The sequence below is a fragment of the Mytilus californianus genome, unplaced genomic scaffold, assembly GCF_021869535.1.
Source record: "Mytilus californianus isolate M0D057914Y unplaced genomic scaffold, xbMytCali1.0.p SCAF_15, whole genome shotgun sequence".
Classification (NCBI taxonomy): domain Eukaryota; kingdom Metazoa; phylum Mollusca; class Bivalvia; order Mytilida; family Mytilidae; genus Mytilus; species Mytilus californianus.
The window spans coordinates 20,866,414-20,885,373 of NW_026262637.1; the positions used below are offsets into that span (position 1 = coordinate 20,866,414).

General features: G+C 33.3%; 2 protein-coding genes across 2 annotated transcripts in view; both read left to right on the forward strand.

The window, feature by feature from the left end:
• The window catches only part of LOC127725997 (adhesion G protein-coupled receptor B1-like), a 294,287-nt gene extending 288,877 nt beyond the window's left edge, over positions 1-5,410 (forward strand). The window contains exons 27-28 of the mRNA XM_052233296.1: positions 4,559-4,639; positions 5,154-5,410. Coding sequence (XP_052089256.1) covers positions 4,559-4,639; positions 5,154-5,318 — 246 coding nt within the window. The 3' untranslated portion in view covers positions 5,319-5,410. The remainder of the gene's footprint in view (positions 1-4,558; positions 4,640-5,153) is intronic.
• A 12,561-nt stretch (positions 5,411-17,971) lies between these two features.
• LOC127725998 (uncharacterized) overlaps positions 17,972-18,960 on the forward strand; it is a 95,982-nt gene continuing 94,993 nt past the window's right edge. Inside the window, exon 1 of the mRNA XM_052233297.1 lies at positions 17,972-18,326. The gene's annotated coding sequence lies outside the window, so the exon portion shown is untranslated. The remainder of the gene's footprint in view (positions 18,327-18,960) is intronic.

Here is an 18,960-nt window from a genome sequence, read left to right on the forward strand (position 1 = left end):
TATTGAGAAAGCGCAGGTGGGATTTTTTTAATTTTCATTTATTGTCTAAAAGAAATGCACTACGAAATAACTGTGTACTCGGACCTAAGAGGTGAAATCAGGAAATATAGAATCTGTACTTTGGCAACTTCCCTGAATGATTTGATGGTGTCAATTTATCAAATAGCATAAAACTAAAGGATTTAAACTTTTATTTGATAGAATTTCTGCAAAAATGACCAATTTTGGCATTTTATGGTCAAAATAAGCATTTCACAGCTTTTTCAATTTTGATGCATAAGTGGCATTCTGACTTTCTATCTGACAGGTTTTTATGTGTCAATATTTGTGTTTCTATGCTTCAATCCAGTTGTATTACTCATTTGTGAACTCTGACTCTACAGAAAAGAAGATTATCTCAGACAATATGTGCAAAATGTGTTGTATATATGATCCTCGTCTAACGCCCTGTTTGGATCAAGTTAAATGTCAGGAGCTTGGAACATAAAAGTTAAAGTCCATTATAAAGACCTCACTAAATTTGTATAAAAAGCACTTAACAATGTCTTTTGTACCTGTTTTATGTCACATAATATCTTTCTTTTCTTCTGTAGGATAGCAAGTGGTTCAAATATAAGCCTGTTGAGACTAAAATTGCATGCATGTTTTTCACTAAAAAGTGAAAAATCTTTGTATCAGACCATACTGTCTGCAAAAAAAGTTGAATGCAAGAGTCTTTTTGTGCTCAAATTTATTGTATCATGTCACCTGAGTATAGAAATGATAGAAAAGACACAAAATTTTATTTCATATAGCTTCAATATGCATTTTTAAATGTAAATATGTGATACGGCCTAAATTGACCCTAAATTATTTTCAGTCTTACTTGGCCTAAGACCCTTTTGAACTAATGTGATATGTTATTTGTAAGTTTTCTTTCCATTTAAAGTACATTAAATACATATGTAAGGATTATTTATAACCAAAAAGCTTTACAAATTTAAAATTGCTGGAAAATATTACATCTTCATGTAAGGCCCCCCTTCATTGGAAAACCTCCATTTTTAGCCACAGGCTCATATAAATTTGACTTTTTAATAATTATGATAAGTCTGATAAATCAAATGAGTACTCTATTGCTTTTAATACATAATATATTATATATAAAGGCATTTCAAAAGTATTTTTTTGCAATATTTTAATTTTTTAAGCCCCAAATGTTGATAGTTGAAAATTTTCAATTTTAACGTCTAAATTTAACACTCAAAGTTGAATATAGAATTAGTCATATTGTCTATAATATATATCCTATTGCCATGAAACTTTGTAAGCAGTCTTATAATTTAATAAGCTTTAGTCATACCAAGTTTCATTAAGATTGGTCAACTTTTTCTACCCTATTAGGTCCGGGTACACAGTTATCGTCCTTTGATTTTCGTTGTCCACGAATATAGTCCCTAGTGTGGACAGTGTGTTACTTGTCGATTTTTTTTATACCCCTTCCGAATTTATTTCTCCATGTTTTATGACTCAAATAGTAAGTAGGGGGGTGAAATGACACTGTAAAAAAATTTGGGTCATGAATTTTAAAGTAAAGTAGTGATTTGGTCCAGCTGAAAAATGTTAAAAATTAGCACTTCGGAAGCTGTCAAAAGATTTGAAGACCCCCTTAGCATGAAATTGTCCATATTTTGAGTTAGAGCCGATGAAGTTTTCTATAATTTTGATATAATTTGTCCCAAAAGTAGTACAACACACTGTAAAAATATTATTGAGAAAGCGCAGGTGGGATTTTTTTAATTTTCATTTATTGTCTAAAAGAAATGCACTACGAAATAACTGTGTACTCGGACCCTATGATTTGGTGGTATTACACCTAAAGAAGACTTTTTTGTTAAATAAACAGAATGTGACTTTTTTCCTTTGTAATACTGGTTATTTCAAGCAGTCCTGTCAAGTTTTGTCATAATCAGTTCAATAGTTTGAGAAAAATCTAGTATAATGTAAGACGACATCTACAGCGATTCGAGCAAAGTTTCTTCAAAAATCCAAACCAAGCCCCATCATGATAGAATATAGTGTGGACCAATAAATGATCAAATATTTATCTCATCTGCCTACAAACAGTTGAATATGATACAAAAGATGACTTTAGGATGATAAATACTACTAATGGACCTCTTTGTCTTCCTTATAAGGTCTCTTTTGGTCCATTTATACCTCTCATTTCCTCAAAATTTCTACTTTTTAGGCCAATAAATAAAAAAATTTGGGGTAACTTTCACTCATTTATGATAGAAATGTTATAATAATTGATTAATTGAAGTATTCAAGCTGGATGAACTATCCGTATAAAAGTTTACTGTCTCCAAGGAGGTTTCAATAAGTCCTTACGTAAAACTTAAATTTACGCCGCGTTCCAGAGAGGGACATACAAAGCTTCTCTTTTGGTGAATAATTTGTTGTTACTGCTTTAAAAATACTTTCATTTACTTAAAACTATATATTTATTAAAGTATTTCTTAAGAAAATTTTTCTAGTAAAGCAGAATATGAGAAATAAGGAGAAAAAGCTCCCCAAAACTCTAAGTATGGCTTGTTCTGTCAACTAATATTCATGGTAAAGTCCTATTTCAAGGAAATTTTCTCATAAAATGTGTTTTGGAGACTCAATCCACTCAGAATATTTCATTATTTGTAATATTTCACTTAAATAGCAAGAAATTTTAACACATGAGAGTACTCACAAGGTCAAAGGTGCATGTACAGCTTCCCATATTAAAGAAGACTTTTTTGTTAAATAAACAGAATGTGACTTTTTTCCTTTGTAATACTGGTTATTTCAAGCAGTCCTGTCAAGTTTTGTCATAATCAGTTCAATAGTTTGAGAAAAATCTAGTATAATGTAAGACGACATCTACAGCGATTCGAGCAAAGTTTCTTCAAAAATCCAAACCAAGCCGCATCATGATAGAATATAGTGTGGACCAATAAATGATCAAATATTTATCTCATCTGCCTACAAACAGTTGAATATGATACAAAAGATGACTTTAGGATGATAAATACTACTAATGGACCTCTTTGTCTTCCTTATAAGGTCTCTTTTGGTCCATTTATACCTCTCATTTCCTCAAAATTTCTACTTTTTAGGCCAATAAATAAAAAAATTTGGGGTAACTTTCACTCATTTATGATAGAAATGTTATAATAATTGATTAATTGAAGTATTCAAGCTGAATGAACTATCCGTATAAAAGTTTACTGTCTCCAAGGAGGTTTCAAACTGTCAAATTCAAGGGAATATTTTTTTTCGACCTATTTTCGTATGCAACCGGATGTGACGTACTATGATTTGGTGGTATTACACCTTAACAAAAGCATTCAAAATTCATTATTTATCTCGAACTAATACACATATGTCAAAACAGGACGTCCGGGATTTAAATGGATTGAAGAGTTAATCTGACAATACACGTGTAATTAAATTTCCCGTCACTGACCACTGTATTGATTTATGACATTCTATTTCCACGACTGGCACAAGTGTTTACCTAAGATTATCTTTTATCACCATGATAAATAATTAGTGATACACTGTTAAAGTTTATGAAAAATTATTTAAAATGTTTACAAAAAAAATTAATTAAATTAATTGTGATTTACACTGATGAGCTTGGATGTGTATAAAGTGGGGATTAAGACTTCTGTTGGTTATCACATAAAAACTACTCAATCGGCGTCTTTTATCTTTTTGTATTTTTTCTTTAAAAGAAAGATTGAGATAAAAGAAAATAAAAATAAATCTAAATTTCTAAAATCTCTTGTATTCGAGAATAAACAATTTTGTCAAATTTTAATGACTTAAATAACGCTAAGATCGATTGGAAATTACTCTCTCGGATAAAAGCCACAGGAAAAAATTGTAACTGTTCAAAGAAATAATTAAATAAGTGAAAACAATGTTATTATAATAATGAAAGACCATAACATACAAATCCATCGATATGAGACCAGAATATCGATCCCCTTCCCATATTCATCCAGATTTATATTAGCTTTACCAAGCTAAGCAAGAGTTGTGTCCCTTGGTCATACTTCTGGTTTTGTTTGAGTTGAACTACAGGTATCTCGAAATATTTCTCTGGTCCGGCTGACTTCGAGATAACGAGAGTCGACTGTATATCAAAACTTTTGATAGAAAATAATCCAATTTTTACCTGTGATATTCAATTTCTGAGACCAGTTTAGTATTATTTTCTTTCTATATATTATATAGTTCATTGTAGTTTAATTTTGAAAAAGCATGATGATTAAAACTACATTTGACAAGTATAAAAAAATGTTCTAGCTCTCACTTTAAAGTTTATAGGAAACTATCTCTACATAAGGAAATTACTGTACCAAGTCAGGAATTTGACAGTTGTTTTCAATTCATTTTGTTTGTATGAGCTTTTGATTTTGCTATTTGATTAGGGACTTTCTGTTTTGAATTTTCCTTGAAGTTTGGTATTTTTGTTATTTTACTTTTATACACTGTAAAGTATGTATTTATTGATGATATATGTTTTTGTTTGCAGCCAGAAAGAAAGGGGTCACTGTTAAACAAGATTGGAGAGTCTGTCATGACAAGAAACCAGCCATCTCCCATAGGACGACAGGTAAAAAGGATTCAAAAGTCATAAAAATAACTAAACATTTTCATTTTTTTCCTCTTTTGTTTCTTTTCAATATTTGAACTTTTTTGCAAAAAGAGTCAATTGCAGCTTTGGAAATTCATAAAATTTGGAATAAAGCACTTTTTTTCATTGTACTCATGAGGACTTAGGATTCTGTTTTGTCTTAGATTATACAATGAGCATTAGGACTTTTCAATAGCTGCAATATATGGACATATCTTTTGATAGAAAATAATCCAATTTTTACCTGGGATATTCAATTTCTGAGACCAGATTAGTATTATTTTCTTTCTATATATTATATAGTTCATTGTAGTTTAATTTTGAAAAGGTATGATGATTAAAACTACATTTGACAAGTATTGAAATGTTCTCTCACTTTAAAGTTTATAGTAAACTATCTCTTAAAAAATAGAAAAGGATCATTTAGATAAAATGACTCTGTGTAGTCAGAATGTCCTGATTGTCATCTATTGCTTATTTTTAATCATTACAGCTGATAGATAGACACTCTGCTTCTCCTAAGAATCAGCTCTCACCAGCAAACCAACAAGAAGGTTACAATCCATTTGGACGGGTACAAAGTCCAATGAGGTTGTCTCCAGGACACCAACAAACAACTCCCTGGCAGCCAAATACAGCTGACATTGGAACAATTTGAATCTACTGCCCTCACAAGACTATTGAGATGTTTTGTCTCGTCTGATGTTTAACTATATATATTGTAGGACAGTATGTTTCTGTGATATTAATATTCAGATGAAAAGAAAACTGTATATTCACATTGACTTGTTTGTTTTTTTACAAACCATATTCATTTTTAATGTGGTTTTAAAAGTTAACAGAAATATTTCAGTATATTATTAATGACATCAGCAAATGTGACTTATGATATCACCCAGTTTTATTAGCAATGAGAAACACGATGGATGCCACTAGTTAAGCAGGAACTGCTTACTCTTACGGAGCACCTGATTTCACCCATCAGTTTTCTTTGTGTTGTTTTCTGGACTTGTTTGTCTCTTCATCAATTTCTGATATGCCACATAGTATTGTCAATTTAAATTTGGCTTATTGTGTTAAATTCTCCCTCTTTTTATGGTAATTTCACCCAATTTAATTTTTACTTTATTCTTCATGCAGCTTTTACTATACATTTATATATGTATATACTTGTGCAACATTTGTATAGTATCTAAATAATGTCATCTGGTATCCTGCTTCTATTGTGAGTGAATGGAAAAGTCAAATTTCTGTACATGTCACAGTATTTACTGCAAAATAACAAGTTACCTATGTACTAAATGTTTTGAACAAACCAGTCTTGATAGTAAAGGGATGTCATGCTATTAAGATCCCACTACTAATTAGATTTTAAGCTCACCTGGCCTAAAAGCTTTTGCCATCACTTGGCGTCCATTGTCGTAATCTTTTTATGCCCCACCTAGGGGCATTATATTTTTCGGTCTGTTCGTCCGTCTGTCCCGCTTCAGGTTAAAGTTTTTGGTCAAGGTAGTTTTTGATGAAGATGAAGTCTAATCAACTTGAAACTTAGTACACATGTTCCCTATGATATGATCTTTCTGATTTTAATGCCAAATTAGAGTTTTGACCTCAATTTCACAGTCCACTGAACATAGAAAATGATAGTGCGAGTGGGGCATCCTTGTACTATGGACACATTCTTTTTTTTTAATCTTCTCCTCAATCTACATGACCAAATGTTATCAAATTGTACCTGAATGTTTCTTATGAAATCTGTTAGAAAAAATTATCCTGGGATTTGATTCATCAACGAACATGGCTGCCATTGCTACAAATAAAGCATAGGGGTAACATGCATTTTTTGGCTTATATCTCAAAAAGTAAAGCATTAAGAGCAAAGTGACTAGGTTAAAATGATCAGCAGGTCAGGGTCAATCTCTACTGAAATTGTCAAAAGAATCAAACAACTCATTTTGGAGTTATTGCACCTTAAATGTAAATTTTTAACAACTTTTGCAGTTTTTAGTATTTCAAAAACAAAACAGTCAGAGTGAAACTGACAAAGTGAAAAGATCAACAGGTCAATGACATTACTATGGAATTTTCAGTAAAATGGACAATCCATTTTGGAGTAATTCCTCCAGAAATGTAAATTTTTGGCAAATTTTAAAGTTTTTTGGTGATTACCTTGAAAACAATAGTAGAGAAGTGCATGGAATGGTACAGTCCCCTATTTTATCAACCTTTTTAGGTCACCTTGCCAAAAGGGCTATGTGAACTATTGCCATCACTTGGCATTCATTGTCATTGTCATCGTAAACTTTTACAAAGATCTCCTCTGAAACTACTAAACCAATTTTAACCAAACTTGATTAGGTCCATTTCTCAGATACTATAAGCAGTAGGTGTGCTATATGTGCTGTATGGAATGATTGTAAGGGGTACATGTCAGACTGGCAGGTTTCATCTGATCTTGATCTTATTTTCATGGTTCATTGGTCAATGTTAAGTTTTTGTGTTTTTGTCTGTTTTTTTCAAGTACTATAAGCAGTAGGTCAACTATGTTTGGTGTATAGAATGATTAAAAGGGGTTCATGTCGGTCTTGCCGGTATCAACTGACCTTGACCTCATTTTCATGGTTCATTGGTCAAGGTTATGATTTTGTGTTTTTGTCTGTTTTTCAAGTACTATAAGCAATAGGTCAACTATATTTGGTGTATAGAATGATTGTAAGGTGTTCATGTCGGTCAAGCTCGTATCATCTAACCTTGACCTCTTTTTCATGGTTCATTGGTCAATGTTAAGTTTTTATGATTTGATCTGTTTTTCAAAGACTAATATTAATAGGTCAACTTTTTTTGGTGTATGGAATGATTTGTAAGAGGTACATGTCAGACTGGCAGGTTTCATCTGATCTTGACTTTATTTTCATGGTTCATTGGTCAATGTTAAGTTTTTATGTTTTGTCTGTTTTTCAAGTACTATAAGCAGTAGGTCAACTATATTTGGTGTATAGAATGACTAAAAGGTGTACATATCTGTCTGGCAGGTATCGTCTGAACTTGACTTCATTTTCAAGGTTCATTGGTCAATGTTAAGTTTTTGTGTTTTGGTCTGTTTTTCAATTACCATAAACAAAAGGTCAACTTTATTTGGTGTATGGAATAATTGTAATGTGTTCATGCCTGTCTGACAGGATTTATCCGACCTTGACCTCATTGTTATTGATCTTTAAAAATGTTACCATAAGTTTATGTGATACTTGTAGTAAATCCTTTATCCTTAAGACTTTCAACATAAATAAATGGTCAGTAAAGCAGGTGAGACATTTCAGCATGTGCACTCTTGTTTGCTTATATCAAAAAATAAAAGCAGTTAGAACAAGACTTACAGGTAACAAATGATCAGGTCAAGATCTATTTGCTTGAAAGTTTTTTGACAAATCAGACGACCTTAGTTGGAGTAATTGCCCCTCAAATGATAATTTTTGTGAAATTTCTCAGTTTTGGTTGTTATCTTGAAAACTATCATAGATAAAGAGAAATTTTAAAAGCAAAAATGATCTGCAAAGTAAGATTTACCTATAAAAGAGGGACGAAAGATACCAGAGGGACAGTCAAACTCATAGATCGAAAACAAACTGACAACGCCATGGCCAAAAATAAAAAGACAAACAGACAAATAATAGTACAGATGACACAACATAGAAAACTAAAGACTAAGCAACACGAACCCCACCAAAAACTGGGGGTGATCTCAGGTGCTCCGGAAGGGTAAGCAGATCCTGCTCCACATGTGGCACCCTTCGTGTTACTTATGTTATTACAAATCCGGTAAATAGTCTGATTCGGTAGGTCACATTCGTGAAAAGGGAAGGATATTGTTGTTACAACATAAGAAACATATCCGATATCATCTGTGAAACGGTCATTCCATAACAGTCAACCAACTCGTGATGGCGTCCGTAAAATTTACGAAGGGATGATTTCAACTTCACCATTTGGAACTCTTGGTTCTATGGAACCAATTTACTAATTGATTCCTTATAGGAGTTGTTGCCCTTGAAAGACTTTTTAATATTTTTTTTTCAGAAACTATGTGAGATAGACATAACTCTGATGGCAAAAATACTTACAAATAAGTAAACATGAGCAAAATTGTCCATTAAACCCTTAAAGGAGTTATTACCCTTGAAAAGACCATTTTTTTTCATTTTTTAAATTGTTCTGTAGAAATTATGGTAGAAACTTAACACAGAAAAAATGTTCGGCAAAGTAAAAATTACTAACACATCTACATGCCTCAAATCTGCAATTGATCCCTTACTTGAGTTATCGCCCTTGAAAGATGGTTTTTACCAACTTATTATTATTTTGCAGAAACTATGATAGATAGGAACTTTACTTGGCAAAAACATTCAGCAAAGTCATACCTACAACTTATTCAAAAGAGGGACGAAAGATACCAGAGGGACAGTCAAACTCATAGATCGAAAACAAACTGACAACGTCATGGCCAAAAATAAAAAGACAAACAGACAAATAATAGTACAGATGACACAACATAGAAAAACTAAAGACTAAGCAACACGAACCCCACCAAAAACTGGGGGTGATCTCAGGTGCTCCGGAAGGGTAAGCAGATCCTGCTCCACATGTGGCACCCGTCGAGTTGCTTATGTTGTTACAAGTCCGGTAAATAGTAAAATTCGGTAAGTCACATTCGTGAAAAGGGAAGGGTATTGTAGTTACGACATAAGGAACATATCCGATATCATCTGTGAAACGGTTATTCCATAACGGTCAACCAACTCGTGATGGCGTCCGTAAAATTTACGAAGGGATGACTTCAACTTCACCATTTGGAACTCTTGGTTTAATAGCTTCCTTGTGAGCAGCAATCTTCTATCAAGGAAATCATGATAGGAAACACAAGCCCGGGAATATCGTATCAATTGGGAGATATATACTCTGTATGCAGGCGCTGCTGGAATGTATCTACAAAGAAATGGAAAGTTCACAATTGGGAAGCTGAAATCATCTCTTTTGTCGTAAAGTTTTGTTTTCAACCGACCCTCATTGTCAATTTCTAGATGTAAGTCAAGATATGAGGCAGACTTAACTGTATCTGTAGTATCCTTTATCTCTAGTTCGATGGGATAGATTCGTTCAACATAGTCACCAAATTTTGTATTATTTAGTGAGAGAACATCATCTATATAGCGGAACGTAGAGTTAAAGGATATTGCTAACTTCTTATCTCTCTTCCTAAGAAGCTCCTGTATGAAGTCAGCATGACAGAAATCATCAAGGGATCCTTTGTAGGAGTTGCTGCCCTTGAAAGATTATTTTTAACAATTTTCTTGTTTTTTTGCAGAAACTATGATAGATAGAGAGAAACTTTAAATGGCATGTTTAAACACGCATCAGTACAGCAAAATAATAATTGATGCAAGATCAACACAAAAAATTCCAGGTGAGCGATTGACTTCAAATAAGTGTCTGACATTGTTCATCGAGAAATCTGGAAAAAGAACATGGCAAATTATTAATTGACAGGTAAAATCATTAGGATAGTACAAACATTTTATGATCACTTTAGCTGTGCACATTAATTCTAGAGTTAAACAAGGATGTTTTATGTCAGGTCTCCTTTTTTGCTGGTTATAGACTACACAATAAAAGAGACAACACAGGTATGGTATTAACTGGGGAAGATTAGGCTTATTATAAGATCTTGATTTTGCAGATGATGTAGCTCTCCTGTCAACAACAAGGGCATATTTGCAAACCAAAACATGATATACAAAGGGTAGCTGTAACAACTGAATTATAGATAAACAAGAATAAAGAAAAATAATATGTGTAAAGGTAAACAGCATACAGCTTACATTGGACAACAAAGAAATAGAATTGGTTGACAGTTTCGTATACCTTGGATATGTTATAAATACCAGTGACAATGCAACAGCAGACAAATAGACCTTTTTTTTTTAAAAACATGAGAAGTATTCTTCAAGCTTAGAAAAATATGGGCATCAAACCAATACATTAGGAGCACCAAAATAAAAATCTATAAAAGCAATATAAGTTTATGCAATGTAATATCAGTGTTGTCATATAGGGCTTGATGTTGGAAGATAAGCAAGACCGATGGAGACAACTAAACAGCTTTAACACCAATAACTTTTATAGAATCTTAAGAATATTTTGAGCATTTACGATTACCAACACCATTTAGACCAGGAAATGGAGTTGGATAGGACACATACTGAGGATAGACCCATGGAATTGTAGTCAAATCGCCTTGACATGGACACCACCAGGAAATAGAAATATAGGTAGACCAAAGGAAACAAATGGTCTACATTGGATGGAGGACATGGGGAGAAGTATAACAACAAGCAGCAGACAGACTCAAGAAAGAAGTCTTCCATTTGCGACTTACGGAACTAACTGGAGTTGTAAGTTGTAAGTATCTTGAAAACAGATGGAGAGAAATTTTAAACAGTAAAAATGACCAGGGATATATAATCTACTAATAAGTCCAAATGACAGAAATTGTTGACAGAAAAAAGTTCAGCACAATAAGATCTATAAATATGTCAACATGGCTTAACAATGTCAACTTATTCCTTATCAGAGTTGGTTTCTTTTTGCATCTGAATGATGATTTTTCCTAATTTTTTGCATTTTTTATCAAAACTATAGTAGATAGAGAGATACTTTAAAAAGCAAAAAAAATCAGCAAAATAAGACCAACAAGTAAATCAGATTCCTTGTAGGATTTATTTTCCTTAAATGATGATCTTTTACTAATTTTATAATTTTGCCAATTATCTCGAAAACTTAAATAAATGGGTATAAACTAAACAGTGAAAAGTATCAAAAATACAACATCTACAAAAAATGCCACTTAATAAGGTTTACAAAAAAAGCAAACATAAGAGATTGTTATAAAGCTAAAAATAAATATCAAAATGGCATATTTTTACCATTAGAGTGATTCAGGCTCTTAGGAGCCTCTATTTAAAACGGCCATGGTTTATGCAGTTTGTATCAAGGGAAATGTTTGGCATACACCAATTAAACAGTAAGCCAAAAACACCATAAAAACATCATGTCAAGCATGTTTGGGACTCCTTGTTTAGACATGTGATAGAATTGAAAGGAGACTACCAAGTGTCAGCCTTCATTCCATAATGACTTGATACAAAAAAACACTATAGATGAAAACCAAAGACTAGACTTCCTGACTTGGGACAGACCCATTAATATGTTGTGGAGAAAACATATGAATAAAGGAGATGTGAGCTAAATTGCAAAGTTAGCAAGCCAGCAACTCCAAAAATCTAAGGTACCAGTGTTGCAAGTATGGAATACATTTGTTTCAGTGGTGGTGGTGAAGACGAAAATGTGCTGAAAATTTTGTTGTATGTTGGAAAACCAAAAATTTACCCAAATTATAGTCCATTAATTTATAAGTACAGTAGAATAAAGGTACACATACAGTGATTGATGTTGTGACCTTGAGATTGGAACTCAAAATAAATAGGGGTCTTGTTCACTCTAAGGCACCTTATCTACCTAGACTGGTTAAAAATTACTGCTGTTTACATTTGGCATATCTGAAAATTGATAACTCAAAATATATTATATGGAATAAACCTTTCTTTTTAATGTTAGTCTATTTATAAGAACTGACTTTTGATCTTCCCCAAAAAATCAAATTGAGTCTTGTTTTTCCAAGGATTATTCTAAGGCTATGTTTGGTGAATGTTGGACATATGATTCATAAGACATCATCAGAACCCGAGTTTTTGTCCCACTTTCACCTTATCATCTTCTGCTGTGACCCTGACCTTGATCTAGTGACTAAGATCGATGGAGGTCTTTTTCATCACATTGGGCGTTATCAAACCAAGTTTTATGAAAGGTACACATTTGGTTGCAAAAAATTGGAAACCAAACTTTTGCCGAAATTTCAGTCAATTTGACCTTTTGACCCTAAAATCAGTTGATTTTTCTGACATCATGAGGTATTATGCAACCAGGTTTTGTCAAAACTGAAGATATGTGTCAAATCATAACCTCCGGAAATGAAAATTTTCAAAATCTTTAAGACTATCAGTAGCTGCTATGACTGACCTATTGACCACAAAATCAATGGGATTCTTCCTCGCCTAAATTGGGCATTAGCAAACCAAATTTTGACAGGAGATTTTATTGATCAAAGGATTTTGTTCAGAATCCGAGAAAAATACTTCTCAACTTTACACATCATATAAATGAAGTTGGATTTTTTTGCAACTAAACTTTAGGGAACCTTAAGGTACACCTAAAAATTTGCCATCAAAATCAGTCCAGAGAAAATTAAAATTATTTAATACCATCAGTTCACAGATGACAAAAAATCAGCTACAAGTTTACCAATATTGACACTACAATTAAGAAGGGGCCAAAGGAACATCACAGTCCAATAAAAAAAAACCCAGAAAAGATCGTACATTTTGTTTTAAATTTTAGTAGAGACGGCGTAAACTATTTGTATATTTCAGAAGTTAGAAGACCTGGATGCTTCACACATTGTTTGCAGATACCTTGACCTAATTTTCATTGTTTACCAACTGCTTGATAAAAAATACTCTTTTTTTTTGTCATGTGAAATACTTACTTTTATGAATAATAGGATAGCTGTTTTTGATTTATTGGTTCCTTACAATGTCTACATGTCTGTCAGACAGGGTTAACCTGACCTCGACCTCATTTCATAAATCAGGGATCAAGGTTAAGTTTTCGTGGTCAAGTCCGTATCTCAGATACTACAAGCAATATGTCAACTATAGTTGGTGTATGGAATGATTGTAAGATGTGCATGTCTGAATGGCAGGTGTCATCTGACCTTGACCTCATGTTCATGGTTCATTGGTTAATGATGAGTTTTCGTGGTTTTGTCAGTTTATCAGACACTATAAGCAATAAGTCAACTATATTTTGTGTATGTAATGATTGTAAGATGTACATGACCTTCTGGCAGGGTTCATATGACCTTAACCTCATTTTCGTGGTTCCTTGGTCAATAATAAGATTTTAAGGTTTGATCTGGGTTTTTTTGTTTTTTTTGGGGGGGTTTCTATAAGCGATAGAACCACTATATTTGGTATATGGAATGATTTTAAGGTATACATGTCTGTCTGCCATGGTTCATGACCTTATTTTAAGGATTGATAATGTTAAGTTCATGCGATATTTATAGTAGAACCTTCATATTACAGATTTTAAACATAAATTCAATTATCAGTAAAGCAATCGAGACATTTCAGCGTGTGCACTCTTATATTAAATGGGGTTTAGAAGGATCTGTATTGAGTTTGGTCATAACAACACAGTAACAAGTTTGCTATAAAGGGGGCATCGTTAGTGCCCATAGGAATACCTACAACCTGTCGATAGACTTTTGCCGAAACGTGCATTAATGTTGTCAAGGAGAGAATTAACAGCTCTAACCACCTCATCTCTGTTCCAGTAAGTGTATCTAGGATATTTACCTTTTACATCACAGAAGAGGTCTTTATAGGAGTTGCAGAAAATAAACTTACAATCAGATTTTCAAAGGACCATTTGATTAAAAAAGAAAACGTCTGTTTGATAAGATTGTGAGGAAGTGTAGTATAGAGAGTGGAAAAGCCATAAGCTTATTTCCTGTGGGATCCTTAAAAGAGAGGCGAAAGATGCCAAAGGGATATTCAAACTCATAAGTCGAAAATAAACTGACAACGCCATGGCTAAAAATGAAAAAGACCAACAGACAAACAATAGTACACAAAACACAACATAGAAAACTAAAGACAGAGCAACACGAACCCCACCAAAAACTGGGGGTGTTCTCAGGTGCTCCGGGAGGGTGAGGAGATCCTGCTCCACATGTGGCACCCGTTGTGTTGCTCATGTTAGTACAAACCCGGTAATAATTCTAATTCGGTAGGTCACATTCGGGGAAAAAGGACGGGATTGTAGTTACGCTATTTGGAACATATCCGCTATCATCTGTGAAACGGATATTCCATAACGGCCAACCAACTTGTGATGGCGTCCGTAAAATTTACTAATGGATGATTTCAACTTCACCACTTGGAACTCTTGGTTTAGTAGCTTTCTTGTGAGCAGCAACCTTCTATCAAGGAAATCATGACAGGGAATACAAGCCCTGGAATATCGTATCAACTGGGAGATATATACTCCGTATGCAGGCGCTGCTGGAAGGTTGCTACATAGAAAATGAAAGTTCACAATCTGGAAGCTGAAATCATCTCTTTTGTCGTAAATTTTTGTTTTTAACCGACCCCATTGTCAATTTCTAGATGTAAGTCAAGATATGAGGCAGACTTTTGATATGTGTTTCTTTATTATACATTGGCTAGAGGTATAGGGGAGGGTTGAGATCTCACAAAACATGTTTAACCCCGCCGCATTTTTGCGCCTGTCCCAAGTCAGGAGCCTCTGGTCTTTGTTAGTCTAGTATGTTTTTTTAATTTTAGTTCATTTATATGTTTTGGAGTTTAGTGTGACGTCCATTTTCACTGAACTAGCACACAATTTTATTTAGGGCCAGCTGAGGACCACCTCCGGGTGCGGGATTTTCTCGCTGCATTGAAGACCCATTGGTGGACTTCGGCTGTTGTCTGCTCTTTGGTCGGGTTGTTGTCTCTTTGACATATTCCCCATTTCCATTCTCAATTTTATTTATCTCAGGTTTGATTGGATAGAATCGTTCAACATAATCACCAAATTTTGAATTATTTAGTGAGAGAACATCATCTATATAGCGGAAAGTAAAGTTAAAGGATACTGCTAACTTATTTTCTTTCTTCCTAAGAAGTTCCTGTATGAAGTCAGCCTCATATGAATAAAGGAACAAGTCGGCAAGAAGAGGGGCACAGTTGGTTCCCATGGGAATGCCGATTGTTTGTTGAAAAACACGTCCTCCAAACGTAACAAATATGTTGTCAATCAAGAAATCAAGCATCTTGATAATGTCAGTTTCTGAATCAGAACATTTTTTGTTTGAATCAGAGTGACTGTTTGCAAAGTAGGATTTATCCCTCCCTAAGACAAGATACTTGTATCTACGTTGGGCATTTTTTTTATGAAACAAAGCAGGACCAACTCTTTCAATTTGTCTTTTAATTTGGAATGGGGAATACTTGTGTAAAGTGTAGAAAAGTCAAATGTTTTAATACTATTGCAAGATGAAAGAGTCTTAGATTGTATGTACTCTAAAAGATCTTTGGATTTGTTTAGTATCCACATCTGATTCACGCCACCTCTAGAATAGGTAGTTTCACAATATTTTTGAAGCCCGGCTTTGATTGCTGATAAAATTAATGTTAATAATTTAGAAAGAGGTTTCGTGGAGCACTTGGAAGACCAGCAAAATAACGTTGTTTGCAAGGACACTTATGTAGTTTAGGTATCCAATACAGTGATGGAAGATCCAGTCATTCATCTTTGGTTGAAATTCTAAAGGAACATAGAACAGACCTATGATTATCCAGGATTTACTCTTTGGTAAGTGCCGTGGGGTATATGTTGAGTTTCCAAGTGAATTGTCAAGTCAATACCAAATTCATTTATCAAGCAGTTTACGTAATGTGATTTACACACAAAAACGATGTTGTTTTGGGGCTTTATCTGCGGGGACAACAACATATTTGTCATGAAGGTAGGACAAGCGTTTTGCAACATTTGGGTCTTTAAAGATTGATGTAGCATGAGTATTCATAGACCCATTCAGTTTCTTAATTCTGATTTGTATCAACGACCTTATAGCCATAATCCATTCGGAAATAGTATCTACGTCTTCTTTCTCGCGTTTAACCCATTGCCTGGCATAATCCTTGACTGAATCCATCAGTATTTTGAAGTTGTGTTTCCAATTGATGGATTTAGGCTCACGATATTTCGGGCCTTTGGATAACATATTTCCCAGAGAAGTGTTATTGACAATGTTTAGGTCACCAATAATAACGTGGCCAGCCGGATTAGATATGAATGGGGAACTAGCACAGGTGCAATCAGGAGGTTTAGACTTGAAGTCGTCAATATTGAGATCCTGCAACACGTGTTTGTGATTGAAAATTTTAGTTGCAATTGGTTTGGTATAGGTATAAGAAATGATACAGACTGATCTTTAAAATAGGGAGGTATTTTCGAGTGAACTGATTTATGATGAAGGATATTGCCCAAGTTGATAGCATCGAGACCTTTGTTGGCAAAGGAAAGTTTAAGAAAGGATCTTTTCTCCTTTTCATCTTTTCCAACGCGAACTGGTTTGAAAGGTCTGTGACTTGCAATTGCAATATCCGAAATGATAGCTATAAGTTTTTATTGGTTTGAATGAGGGTTTGTAACAGTGATTTCCAAACATAAGTTGTACAGAGAATGAAGTTTTGAAAGGGTAATGAATAAAGCTTCGTGCGAATGTGATGAATACCTAGCGGCTTTTGTATAAATGTAAAAATTGAATCCATGCCGAATATTACTTGAAAGACAACCAAAATTTCATAACTAGTCGTGTATTTATCACAAACAATGAAAAAGTGAAGTGAATGAACTACAGAATTTCAATTTTTAATGGAAAATAAATTCACTTTAACGCTTATTCTGAAAAAGTACAGTCAACAATTTATTAAGTAACTTTTCTGGATGCAGATGCAAACTTTATAACTACATTTAAGAGCTGGACATTTGCAATGATTTTAACCATGCCGTGACTGGCGACTTGGTGTATCGTTCCTTCTAAGACTGACAGTCCACCAACACACTGCCGACCCAGTGGTAGTGAAAACATATGATTTCTGTCATCTCAAAATAGTTCCTCTTAGTTTTGTATATTCTTAATTGTTTTGCAGATTAATAAAAATTGTTTGTCATTATTTTTTGCGTTGATTACGTTTTTTAGTCAAACTATCCGTTATAAATTTTTCCATCCGTACGTTACTTTTGCTTATTGCAGCTTACAAGCGGCTGTGTTCATGTATTGCATTTATTTACTAGCTAGTTTAAGAGCAACAGTTTCCATCAAATATTTACTAAATAGAAGTTTTATAGCTAGATATCTGTGGCAACTGTGCAATAGAGTGAAAGTATTCAAAACCAGCTATTTAAATTTACATTGATCTGTATAGGAAGTTATTTAAGCCCTCGTGATAGTTTGGTCAATGAATTATTAAGAAATAAACATCCATGTTCAGTTCAGGATATAGTGTAAATATTTAAATAGATTTACACTTTGTCGAGCTTATAGTTTAGTTTTTGTCATTTAAATAGTCTCAGTTGACTTGCTTTAGGGGTACACATTACTAGTTCTGTATAATACAGGGTGTGTATTCGTTAATTCAGGCGAAATTTAATGAATGCAGATGTAGATAAAAATAAGGATGTGTCATTTACTGAAACAATAATTGGAATTTTTATCTTTTGTTTATGATATCATTCGGAGGTGGATGTATTTTTTCAAGAAAGATCACACGTGTTTTAGATGAGTCGTGAAATTTAAATGTCTATATTTATCTTAACGAAAGTTTTGTAATTAGTATTCTATGGAAGTTTGAAACGTACATAATTACTGTATAATTAATTATCATAAAAGAAAAGGACATACAATAAACTTCACCTGCCCAAGGTAAGTGAAATAATATTGTTTTTAATTCAAAACTTTATACACAAAATATCAATATTATGATAAATGGAATAAATTTATATAATCAATGAATGTGGAGTTTAGTTTTTCTCCATTGTTTTGAGTGCATGCTTTAGCAGTATTCCAATTCATAAACAGTTGCATAAGCAAAAATAAGATTGTTTCAATGTGGAACAACGAAAAGAAGAATATTCCCCCTAGGCCACGAAAAGGATGTAAACTGTAACATTTGAACAATTCTTCCTTATGTCCATAATTGTATAGCCTATAGTTTAACATTGCCTTTAATTTTGCTGTATGTTGAAACGCAAAATCATGGGGTCGGACATGATACAATTGCTCATCCCGAGTTTTATCACTATACATGTACATGTATCAATAGCATTGAATAAACCGTTCAATTCCTATTCCACAACTGTAGCTAATTATATAAGGAAATAGTTTGCTTTAGAAAAATATACCTAGTTTACGAGCCTATTAATCATAGCTTTTAATTACAAATGTTATTGTATATAAACACAAAAACATATCGACTTTTAATTTTTTAATAAAACAAAGTCAATAGAACTTTTAATTTTTTAATAAAACAAAGTCAATAGAATAACAAAAACCACAC